At 52.2% G+C, this 12,655-nt stretch overlaps 1 protein-coding gene across 2 annotated transcripts in view; it reads left to right on the forward strand.

Moving 5' to 3' along the window:
* Positions 1-12,098, forward strand: part of Nisch (nischarin) — a 36,556-nt gene extending 24,458 nt beyond the window's left edge. The window contains exons 14-21 of one of the 2 annotated variants that reach the window (XM_028787469.1): positions 2,083-2,207; positions 3,154-3,203; positions 5,116-6,516; positions 7,973-8,672; positions 9,111-9,267; positions 9,864-9,992; positions 10,439-10,600; positions 10,846-12,098. In XM_028787469.1, coding sequence (XP_028643302.1) covers positions 2,083-2,207; positions 3,154-3,203; positions 5,116-6,516; positions 7,973-8,672; positions 9,111-9,267; positions 9,864-9,992; positions 10,439-10,600; positions 10,846-11,456 — 3,335 coding nt within the window. In that variant the 3' untranslated portion in view covers positions 11,457-12,098. The other variant, XM_028787471.1, reaches the window with a different exon arrangement.
* The last annotated feature ends 557 nt before the right edge of the window (positions 12,099-12,655 follow it).

A 12,655-nucleotide genomic window follows, 5' to 3' on the forward strand; every position in this document is an offset into this window, starting at 1 on the left:
CACTCACTTATATGTGTGTTCAGCCATGTGTTCCTGGAGCTGGCCTGGATGGACAGGAAATTTTCTGTGTGAGAACAACTTTACTAACCTACCTTGGGCACTCAAGGCCTGCCTGAGGTGGGTGCTGCCGGGAAACCCCAGTCCTCCGGTCATCACAGCCATGAGAGCAGTGGGAGATTGACAGGGTCAGTGTCCAAAATACCAGAGTTCAGCCCCAGCCCCGGCTGTGCTGTAGACATGATTAGAGCAGGCAGCTGAGTTCCTGATCCATTTTTCTGGCCCTGAAATCCCAAGCAACTTGTAGCCTCTTGGAAGCTGTTTTCTCAACCACAGAGTGGATACATCCTAACTTCATCGATTCTAAGATGCACACATTCCACCCTGTGACTTCTCTGAAATTGAGATGCGTCTTTCAGTCAGTGGCGTCCCCTAGTTGCTGTCAGCCAGCTGGTAATCGTGATGGAGCCGTGTGAATACCTTCCGTGGACATCTACCCTGACCAGGATGGCACCTTACCCACACACCTTAGATTTGATGAAATGTGGTAAATAACGTGAGGTGCGCGTGCGCTGATGCTGGGGGATGCTTGGCACTGCCGAGGCTGAGCAGGATGAGGTGTAGGGGCTGCTTTCTGCAGCCTGAATTGGGATTTCAGCACAGTACCTCTAAGATCATGGAGCTACTTGGGGACCTATGGACTTGTGCCTATGGAAGACCAAGGTAGACCAGTTTGGGAGTACTCTTAGGACTGTAGCAGAAGTGGTGTCAGATGAATTTTGAAAGATGGGTTGGGTTAAGATAATTCCACAGCAGAGGCAAAGCCTGGGGTGCTTGGGGCATGTCTGTGTGCTTATCCCTTCCTGCTTCACAGCCTCTGCAGCTAAGCTTCACGGGGTATCTGGGCTTGGGCTGCCTGCTTATCCTTTGGGCAGAGAACCTGGGCTCTGTGAGTTGTCCTGGTGTATGCAGCAGTCCATCTGAACAGGATACGTGTGGGGCTCTTGAGGGTACAGTCATTTGATTGGGCCATGGTGGCTGTTTAGTAACAAAGCCAGACTGGAGGGATAGCTCTTCTAGACCAGCTAGACTACAGTTTGAAACACGTTGGTGGTTGTTTTTGTTGGTGGTTGTTTTTTAAGTGCAGGGGTGGGAGTGGAGAAAGAGACTCCCCCTTAACCAGTTGCAAACTGGAGTGAAATAATGGCTCCAGACAGGCTGTTCATAAAATACCTTAGTGTAGCCTAAATAACCAGTGCATTTCAAGGAAAGTAGGCGATAGTGCAGGACAGTCAGCAGGGCACCCTGGGAAAGTAGTCCTGTGGGTTTAGGCACTAGCTGTGCTCAGCACTGAAGGAATCAAGTCTGCAAAGCCTGGCTTCCTGGCAAAGGGGCCTGCACATGGAATTTGTGAGCCCTGCAGAGATACCAGATGAGAGCACAGGGTCACTTGTGGTCCTTTCTTTGGACAGTGTTTCAGTACATCCAAGGCTATCGATAAATACATTACCAAAATGTTTTTCTGACAGTTAGACCAGCTTGTTCCCCAGTACCCATCTTTTCCTTGTCAGGCTGGGCCAGGCTGTGTGGTCTAACCATGCCACAGTAAGAAAAAAAGTGGTCTCGTGTTTGAATGTGTCTTTCTTTGTGCAAGCATTGTTTATATGTAGTGTCAATCTATTGGTCCTTCTTCCATGCGATGTCTGCTCATAGTCTTTACCTTCTCTTACAGCATCACAGCTCTCCCCGTTTCTGTAATTTTATAGATTGAGGTACAGATCTTTGTTTGTATTCCAGGCACTTTTTTGTCTGTGCATTTTTCTGTCTTTGTAATATACCTCTAGAGGTTTGGTCTTTATGACTCCCTCCCCAGCTTGTCTGCCCAGGTAGCCTTTTCCTCACACTAGAGAGCAGCCACTGGCTCCATCCTAGGTACTGAGGAGTTACTGAATTATTGCATTTCTTTTCTGTGACCTGTATGATGATTTGGGGTCCGGCTAGTGCCCGGCTGTGCCGTGAGCCCAAGGCCTAGCCTCTTCTTGAACAGCTGCTCTTCCTGCCCACCTGCCCACCCCATCTCTGCAGGTATCATGTTCGTACAGGAAGAGGCCCTGGCCAGCAGTCTCTCATCCACTGATAGTCTGCCTCCCGAGGACCGGCCCATTGCCCGAGCCTGCTCTGACTCCTTGGAATCTATCCCCACAGGACAGGTAATGCCCTCACCTGCTCCTGGAAACTCTCTCCTCAGCCATGCTGCTGCCATCTGACTTTGTTCACACAATATGGCCTGGTGGGGTGTGGCACATGTGGCAACAGCTTCTGGGTACTTTCTATGTCTTGTAGTATTTCTCTTGGATGTGTCTCTAGTTGGGTCATAGGCCAAGTGGTTAAGGGTTTGAGTTTGGCCTCCTCCATCCTACAGAAACAGGCAGTACTTTCTCTTGGGTCCTAAGGGCAAGGGAAGATTGGCATTCTTTGCCACACATAAGCTGGATGTCCAAGGGGAATATCCCCTAATGCTTAGCACCCCAGAGCCCACTCAGTCCCTTCTTCCCACATGTCACCGTGGTGGTCTTAGCAATGTGACTCTAGCTCTTCTTTGTAGTTGCAGTCTAGGCTTTTGGGACTCATTTCTGTGTCCCTTGAAAAGAGAGATGGAAAATGAGTGCCTGGTGCTGTGTGTGCTTGATGCCTGGACCTTTCTGCTCCATCATTCTGCACAGCTAGGGTCATGGTCATATGATGTTAAGACAGTTTGCAGAGGCTTTGTCTGTCCTACCTCCTGAAGACTGGCACCTTAAGGAGAGCAAGGTCCTTGACCTAGTCTTAACCTGGTACACAGGAAGCACTGGGGGCCTTGCCAGAACCGGTTTCCAACATGTGCACTGCTGCCTACCTGGGGCCAGACCAAACAAAGCACCTGATCCCTTGGGTGGCACAAAGGTCCTCAAATGCCAGACATCCATGGAAACAGGCTCTGGTCCATGGATGTGCATGTAAGTCAGGTCAGACAGGTGGGAAAGCAGCAAGTTCCTCAGCTCACCCAGAGTGGAGTATGAGGCAACGAGGCAACTTTACAAGCAGCTGAGGGCCAGCACCCAGTGAGTGCTGAAGAACAGCTGCAGCAGGTGGGCTCACTCTTTTCTCCTCTGTCAGGTGGCCTCTGAAGATTTAAGGGATATACCAGGAGCTGTTGGCGGTGTGAGGTAAGGAAGAGGTGAGAGTCAGTGGGGGCAGCTGCACAGCTTCTGTGTTCACTGCCGCAGAGTGAGCGGCCAGTGGAGCCTGTTCACAGAAGACTCTAATCAAGTGCAGTTGAGATGATGCACTCTGTCTGTTTTTCCTCAGCTGCCTAATTGAAATTATCTTACACTAGAAGTTGGCAAGTCAAAGCCAGTATGAGTCTTGTCTGGTTTGTACTGGGAGCTAACGATATGTGTTCTCTCTTTGTTTGTGGGGTTGTTTTGTTTTTGAAACAGGGTCTCATTTAGCCCAGACTGGCCTAGATTTTACCTTGCAGCTTAGACTGGCCTCAAATTTATGGCATTCCTCCTCCCTCAGTCTCCATAGAGACAGGCTTACAGAAATTAGCCACCCCACCTGTTTTTGTTATTACAGTCTTTTTGTTTGTTTTGTATTTGTTTTTGTTTTTTGTTGTTGTTGTTGTTTTTTGTTCTTTTTGCCTTTGAAACAGGGCCTCTGTATAGCCCAGACTGTCCTGGAACTTGTTTGTAGACCAGGATGGGTTTGAACTTGAAAGATTGGCCTGCCTCTGCCTCCTATTGGCAGCGATTAAAGGTGTAGGCCATCATACCTGGCTCCTGCTGTTTTTTGTTAATAGATCTGTTTCTTTTTTCTGGGCGTGGTGGTGCACTTCTTTAATCCCAGCACTCAAGAACAAACACGTCTTTATAGGTTCGAGAATAGCCTGGTATACACTACAAGTTCCAGAGCAGCTAGGACTACATAAAGAGATCCTGTCTCAAAATAAACACAATATTGTTTCTTTTCATTTTAAGTGTAGGAGTGTTTGCCTACATGTATATATGTGTGTACCACACATATGCTTGGCTCCTCTGCAGTCTAAGACAGGGTGTCTCATCTCCTCTAACTGGAGTTAGAAATGGTTGTTAGCTACTGTGTGGGTGCTGGGAAAACAACCTAGATTCACGGCAAGAACTCTGAGTACCCTTAACTGCTGAGCCATCTGTTAAGCCTTTGGTTATTACATGCCTAAATGATTGTTTATACAAAATTACAATGGTAGGGTCAGCACACGCATCATGAAATATTAGCTCCTTGGCCCTTTGCACAAGTCTATTTTTAGTTATGTGTTTATTTGTATGCTTAATTTTTTTGTTGTTGTTGTTGTTTGGTTTTTTATTGTTGTTAAGACAGAGCTTCTCCATGTAGCTCTAGCTGTTCTGGAGCTCACTCTGTAGACCAGGCTGACCTCAAACTCAGAGATCCTCCTCCTTCCCTCTCCTGAGCGCTGGAATTAAAGTTACCATGTACCACTGCTGCCTGGCTTTATTGATTGATGATTGACTTTTGAGGCCAGATCTCTATATAGCCCTGACTGGTGCGGGACCCACTGTGTAGACAAGCTGGCTTCAAAACCGATAGAGATCCCCCTGCCTCTGCCTCCCTATTCTGAGATGAAAGGCTTGCTCTACCATGCCCTATTACAGAAGCGTGTATCTCTGATTCTTGTTCATGGAGGGTTGTAGAGGGCAAGTGAGGCCAAAAGTTAAATGAAAAGATCCTAGGACCCACCCAACTTGATTTACTGCCCTGGAAAACCAGGCTGTCCCTAAAAGTAGCCTTTTTCAACAAAGTAATTCACATTTTGTAGCATTTCATTGCATCTTTGACACCTGACAGCATCCGAATGATAGAAGTCTACATAGCACCTTTGTTGTGGCAGCCAGCTTGGTTTGGCAGGCTGTCCTGGGCAGTATGTGGAAGCATGGACTCAACTTGATGGTAGCCACTTGACAGGCTCAGCTGTATGAGAGGCTCAGGAGACCCATGGATTGGCTTCCTAGGGTTAGGGTACTACAGCAGTCTAGGGGATAGAATGTCCCTGTGTCCCTGACCCAGTCTCTTCTTGTACAGCCCAGATCACGCAGAGCCAGAGGTTCAGGTGGTGCCTGGGTCAGGCCAGATCATCTTCCTGCCCTTCACTTGCATCGGCTACACAGCCACCAACCAGGACTTTATCCAGCGCCTCAGCACACTGATCCGCCAGGCCATTGAACGGCAACTCCCTGCCTGGATTGAGGCTGCCAACCAGCGAGAGGAAGCCCATGGTGAACAGGGTGAGGAGGAGGAAGAAGAGGAAGAAGAGGAGGATGTTGCCGAGAACCGCTACTTTGAAATGGGACCCCCAGACGCAGAGGAAGAGGAGGGGAGCGGCCAGGGAGAAGATGAGGAAGATGAAGACGAGGAGGCTGAGGAGGAACGCCTGGCTCTGGAGTGGGCCCTGGGCGCTGACGAGGACTTCCTGCTGGAGCACATCCGCATCCTCAAGGTGCTGTGGTGCTTCCTGATTCACGTGCAAGGCAGCATCCGCCAGTTCGCTGCCTGCCTTGTACTCACCGACTTTGGCATTGCTGTCTTTGAGATCCCACACCAAGAGTCACGAGGCAGCAGCCAGCACATCCTCTCCTCCCTGCGTTTTGTTTTCTGCTTCCCACATGGTGACCTCACGGAGTTTGGCTTCCTCATGCCGGAGCTGTGTCTGGTGCTCAAGGTGCGGCACAGTGAGAACACGCTCTTCATCATCTCAGATGCTGCCAACTTACACGAGTTCCATGCTGATCTGCGCTCCTGCTTTGCGCCACAGCACATGGCCATGCTGTGCAGTCCCATCCTTTACGGCAGCCACACCACCCTGCAGGAGTTCTTGCGCCAGCTGCTCACCTTCTACAAGGTGGCCGGTGGTAGTCAGGAGCGCAGCCAGGGCTGCTTCCCTGTCTACCTGGTCTACAGTGACAAGCGCATGGTCCAGACAGCTGCCGGGGACTACTCAGGCAACATTGAATGGGCTAGCTGCACACTGTGCTCGGCAGTGCGTCGCTCCTGCTGCGCGCCCTCTGAGGCCGTCAAGTCAGCTGCCATCCCCTACTGGCTGCTGCTCACGTCCCAGCATCTCAATGTCATCAAGGCCGACTTCAACCCCATGCCCAACCGTGGCACCCACAACTGCCGCAACCGCAACAGCTTCAAGCTGAGCCGGGTCCCACTCTCTACTGTGCTGCTTGACCCCACTCGCAGCTGCACCCAGCCACGGGGCGCCTTCGCTGATGGCCATGTGCTCGAGCTGCTTGTTGGCTACCGCTTTGTTACCGCCATCTTTGTGCTGCCTCACGAGAAATTCCACTTCCTGCGAGTCTACAATCAGCTACGCGCCTCACTGCAGGACCTGAAGACTGTGGTCATCTCCAAGAATCCTTCAGCTAAGCCAAGAACCCAAACCCATCTTGTGGGTGGCCAGCCTGCCAAGAGCAGGGCCAGGTGAGACTAGTGCAGGCTGTTAGGACCTGGGGTGTGGGATTGGCTTGGGTGTGGTCTCTGGGCCTTCATACTCTGTGGGAGTCTCCCTCTACCTTCCCTCTCCCGCTTCTCTGAGCACTGACCAGTCTCAGGCTTGGCCTCCATGGACTTAGTGCTAAGTGTTCCAGATCTCCAGAGCCTTAAAAGCAGCCCGAGCAAGCTGTCCATGCAGTGTAGGACAGGGTAAGGGAGCCAGCCCTGGCTTGCCAGTGGAGAACATCACCTTGTCCCCTGGCCTTGTCCTCGGACCCTCCCACTGTCCTCTCATATGCACAGGGTGGTTTCTTGGTGTCACCTTTCTCCTCTACCAGGCAGCTCATCTAGTAGCTGGCTCTGTCAGCTCGTGAGTGTTCCAGGCCCCCTATTTCTGAGACAGCTTCTCAGGCTCCTTTTTTTTTTTTTTTACCATAAAGTTCTTGTCAGGAAGGACTGAGTTATATTATATCTAACTTGGAAGTCCCTAAAAGAACCTTCTGAAGATCAAAACCTATGGGTAGGTCATCTTTTCTTCAGGAGAGATTGAGGTACGTAGCAGGAAGGATCTGGCAGCTTTAGTCTGTTCTCACTCTTGCCCCCCTGTGAGGGCCCTGCCCTCTGTTGCTGGATTCCCCACCTGTGGAGCAGAAGATCTAACAGCTCATATTCTCTATCCTGGCAAAATGCTGAGACTTTGACCCCTGGCTCCCTCCCCTCCTCTCAGTCAGTCCCTGGCTGATGATCCAAAGGGCTTTCAACTCTTACAGCTAAATCCTGTGCCCCTCTTACATCTGTACAGAGGCATGCCCCTTACCTCCCCTCGCCATGTGAGGCTTAGGTGCCATGCACCTTGTCCTTCTTCCAAGCTGCCACAAACTTAGCTTGCTCCTGGGACTGCTACAGAAACCAGGCCCCATACAGATGTGTCTGCACACCCATGACAGCAGGAGAGTAGCCCGCCCGCCAGCTTCATGAGGTATTCGGACAAATTCCAGGTCGTGGCCATAGGGATCACAGCAGTTGGACTGGATCTGATAGGTGGACAGAGCAGCGTCCAGAGGACCCCACCCCTTCCTTCAGTGTGGCCCCGGGGGCTGAATGCTGGAAACTCCCAGCTCCCATGGGATTTAGCTTTTGAGCATTAATTATGACTAGGATAGATCTGTGACACTCCAGCATGGCCATGTGCAGTGGTGGCTGGGTGAGTGACATGCCAGGGCCACCTAAAGATACCCCCAAACAAACTGAAGACCATTTTGAGTCTTAGTTCTCGCCTCTGCTTGCATATACACACCCAGACACTTTCCCTATTCTGTGTAGTAGATCATCCCAAGGGTAGTGTGTACTGTATGGTTGTCCGTCACACTCTGATGTTGTGCATATGATGGAAATGTCCATGGGCACACATGGTTATTTGTCATTTCTTCGCTGGGAGATGCAGTGCTGAGCAGCAGCTGCAGGAGACCCCAGCAGAAGCTCCTGCTCCAGTGCCAGCTCCAGCTGCAGCCCCAGCAGAAGCCTCAGCTCCAGCTCCAGCTCCAGCTCCAGCTCCAGCTCCTGGAGAGGACCCAGTTCTAACTTCAGCAAAGGCTCCAGCCCCAGCAGAGGCTCCAGCTCCACCAGAGGCTCCAGCTCCACCAGAGGCTCCACCAGCCCCAGCAGAGGCTCCAGCAGAGGCTTCAGCTCTAGCAGAGGCTCCAGCTCCAGCAGAGGCTCCAGCCCCAGCAGAGGCTCCAGCTCCAGCAGAGGCTCCACCAGCCCCAGCAGAGGCTTCAGCAGCCCCAGCAGAGGCTCCAGCTCCAGCTCCAGCAGAGGCTCCGACTCCAGCAGGGCCATCTGCTCCAGCAAGGGCTCCAGCAGGGGCATCTGTTCCAGCGGGGGCATCTGCTCCAGCGGGGGCATCTGCTCCAGCAAGGGCTCCAGCTCCAGCGGGGGCATCTGCTCCAGCGGGGGCATCTGCTCCAGCAAAGGCCCTGGCACAAGCAGAGGTCCCTGCCCAGTACCCAAGTGAGCGCCTAATCCAGTCCACATCTGAGGAGAATCAGATCCCTTCTCACTTGCCAGTCTGCCCATCACTCCAGCACATTGCCCGTCTTCGAGGGAACGCCATCATTGACCTCTTCCACAGCAGCATTGCTGAGGTATTGGCCCAGGTGCTAGTCTTACTGACTGGCAGAGGTGTGGGCTCTGCTGAGGTACCAGTTAGTCCTGAGGTAGAGTTTGTGTTGGGACATCCTCATGACCCAGATTTCTCTTGACTGCTCACAGGATTGAGGATCTGGGTCAAGAGGTCTGCCATTCAGCTAGCCAGGTGTGCCCTCTGTCATACCTGACTGTGTATCCCTGGTCCCTGTGCTTACCTCCTTTTCTCCCCTCCTCTCTGCTCTGAGTTTATTTGAAAAATGAGATGAGCTTTCTGTCTCTCCCCATCCAAGGCCATGAGCAGTTCCTGGAACACAGGAATCACCACATTAGCCAGACTCAAAAAGGAGGAATGTGCTGCCTGGAGTCTGTGGTCCAAGAGGAAGGGGGTGTGGCCTGCCCTCACCTCAGGCTCTCACTTAACCCTGTGTTCCCAGGTTGAAAACGAGGAGCTAAGGCACCTCCTGTGGTCATCAGTGGTATTCTACCAGACCCCAGGGCTGGAAGTGACCGCCTGTGTGCTGCTCTCCACCAAGGCCGTATACTTCATTCTGCACGACGGCCTCCGCCGCTACCATTCTGAACCACTGCAGGGTAGGTGCTCCCCGCCTGACCGCTCTCGGGGCAGGGGCAGGTTAAGAGCCAACCGTGGGAGGCTGGAGAGATGGCTCAGCAATTAAGAGCACTAACTGCTCTCCCAGAGGTCCTGAGTTCAATTCCCAGCAACCAATGGTGGCTCACAAGCATCTGTAATGGGATCCGATGCCCTCTTCTACTGTGTCTTAATGTGTACTCACGTACATAAAATAAATAAATAACCTCAAAAAGAGCCAACCATGGGCTTGGGTAAAAGCTCTGGGCTCAGAGTCCCTCATCTGAGAAAGGGGTAACAACATCACTTCCCTCTTAGAACTCATGTAGACCTAAGGCTAAACGTGAATGTGCCATGCCAGGGAATGCTTGGGAACTGGCTGACACATGCAGGGATTTGGCAGTCTCTGCCCTTTGGATCTCAGTAGGAGCCTCATCCAATGGTCTGGTGACTCCACTGAACTAAGCTAGACGAGGCTCGTACCCCACACCCAGTGTCACATAGGTCCTCCATATGTGAAGGTGGTGCTGGCTCCCTGCCAGGCTAGACATGTTAGACATGCTAGACATGTTTAACCTTAGCCTCTTCTCCATCACAGATTTCTGGCACCAGAAAAACACTGACTATAACAACAGTCCTTTCCACATCTCTCAGTGCTTTGTGTTCAAACTCAGTGACTTGCAGTCAGTCAACGTTGGCCTTTTCGACCAGTACTTCCGGCTGACGGGTAAGTGAAATGATGTGTTTTATCCTGGTTTGAGTGTAGGCCGGTGTCACCAGTGGGCTTCCATCTCGAACACGTAGGTACACTACCACATGACACATTATCTTCACTTACAAGCTAGCTACTCGGGTAGGAGGAAGCAGCTTCAGGAACTGCTGAGATGGCAGGACTCCCACCCCACGGTTGTAGCAGGAGCTGGGTGTACAGAGAACAGCAGAGTGGGCCCTGGGCTTAGGGCAGGATGTTTCTGACTCATACTTCCTTCCTGAAAGGAGAAAACTAAGTTAGCTCTTTCCCTAATGCCTCTGTCCTCTTCCTGCCTGAGATACGGCCATCTCCCCGGCCCATGGTGCCCTCCCACATGAACCCTGTGGGTCCTAGTTTTCTGTTGGGGCATTGCAGGGATGGGAATGGTGGCCTGTAGTTGTGACCAACCCCTTCTTGTGCAGGCTCCTCCCCGAAACAGGTGATCACGTGCTTGACTCGCGACAGCTACCTGACACATTGCTTCCTCCAGCATCTGATGCTTGTGCTGTCCTCCTTGGAGCGCACACCCTCACCTGAGCCTGTTGACAAGGACTTCTACTCGGAATTTGGGGACAAGAATACAGGTACCCTGTCCACTCCAAGAGCCCTCACTGCCTCTGCCTAGCTGGCCAGGCTTTATGTGGTCCTCAGAAGTTCCATCCCAGCAGTCCCCAGCCAGCCAGCAGACCTGACTCCTCTCCCTGGCTTCTAGCTTACAGCAGCACCCTGACTCTTCTCATTAGAGTCTGCAGATGGGGTGGGGCTGCTGTTACTTCTGACTGCACCGCAGGCCAGCTCAGGCCACACTCTGCTGTCTCTCTTCCTGCAGGGAAAATGGAGAACTATGAGCTGATCCACTCCAGCCGCGTCAAGTTCACCTACCCCAGTGAGGAAGAGGTCGGAGACCTGACCTATATTGTTGCAGAGAAGGTGGCTGATCCTGCAAAGAGTCCAGCCCTCAGCATCCTACTATACATACAGGCCTTCCAGGTGGTCACACAGCAGCTTGGGCGGGGCAGGGGCCCCCTGCGCCCTAAGACACTCCTCCTGACCAGTGCTGAGATCTTCCTCCTGGACGAGGACTACATCCACTATCCATTGCCTGAATTTGCCAAAGAGCCACCACAGAGGGACAGATACCGGCTAGATGATGGCCGCCGTGTCCGGGATTTGGACCGGGTGCTCATGGGCTACTATCCCTACCCACAGGCCCTCACTCTTGTTTTTGATGACACACAGGGCCATGACCTCATGGGGAGTGTCACCCTGGACCACTTTGGGGAGGTGCCAGGTGGTCCTGGCCGGGCTGGCCAGGGCCGGGAGGTTCAGTGGCAGGTGTTTGTCCCCAGTGCTGAGAGCCGAGAAAAGCTCATCTCACTGCTCGCACGACAGTGGGAAGCTCTTTGTGGCAGGGAGCTGCCTGTGGAGCTCACTGGCTAGTGCATGCCACAGCAGCCCTGGCCTCCTGCCATGACCAGCCTAGCCTGGTGCCCATGAGGGCAGGGAAGCGGGCCTTTTGTGTTCTTTTTAAGGTCTTTCTCCTCTCCCTTGGTTCCTCCATTGATTGCCCATGGCCCCCACACATGTGACCAGCTCCTACAGAGAATGTGAACATGTGTACTCAGTTAATCCTTCCTAACGCTGGGAAGGTGTATGCCAGCCCCACCAGAGCGTCCTTGTGCTGTTAGCGTCCCTTATGTCGCCTGCCCCTGAAGTGGCATGGCCAGTCACGCCAGCATTGTTTTGTCTGTGATTGATGCTGTTGTTAGCGTGGCGCTGTGGACCTGATAACCCCCACGTCCTTTCCTGAAGTGTTAAGTCCAGCCCTTTGTTGCTGTTGCTGTCATTGTGGGCGTGCTGCTGCTAATTACAAAGCTGGTAGCAAAATACATGTGGCAAGCTCCCATGTCGTGGGCTTTTCAAAATGGAGGCCTCCTCAAGTCCAGACCAGAGGAGGTCCTACGGGGAGTTCCCAGGTCATAGGTCCAAGAGGAGCCAGTGCAGGGGACCTAGAGCTGCCAGCACCAAGTATAATTCCTGTTGCCTATGTTCTCTATTCTAATAAAATGGAGTTTGACACAATCTGAGTCTTCAAGGTCATAGAATACTGGGCTCCCAACAAGGCTTCAACCAAAGGCTTGGTCAGCACAGGGAAGTTGGAGACAAGAAGAGAGAGAAAGAGGGGAAGGTGGGAGGGTCCCCAGGACAGAGCCATGCTAAGCTGTGGTCAAACCAGGGGCCTAGGTAAACAATAGTACCTGTCTTCAGCAGGAAGTGGTGGTACACACCTTTAGTGCCAGCTCTCAGGAGGCAGATTCAGGTGGATCTCTGAGTTCAAGGCCAGCCTGAGTGAGTTCCAGGACAGCCAGGACTACATCTGTCTCAAAACAAACAACTTTGTTTTATTCCTTGTCTTGTTTCTTCCACACATCCATGTCAGCCCAGATGGTACCCCTGTTCTTTTTCAGCTAACACTCCAGGAGAGACAAAAAAATGAACTATTAAAGAGAGCAGTACCAGCTGATTGCCAGTGCCAGAGAACTGAAATCAGGCCCTGGGCTGCCCCGAAGCCTGGGGTCAGGTCAAAGAAGTGCTCTGAACCTTGATTAAAGGGAAACCAGACTGGGGCTGGAGCTTGA

This window comes from Grammomys surdaster, unplaced genomic scaffold (assembly GCF_004785775.1).
Source record: "Grammomys surdaster isolate TR1022 unplaced genomic scaffold, NIH_TR_1.0 125669, whole genome shotgun sequence".
NCBI lineage: Eukaryota > Metazoa > Chordata > Mammalia > Rodentia > Muridae > Grammomys > Grammomys surdaster.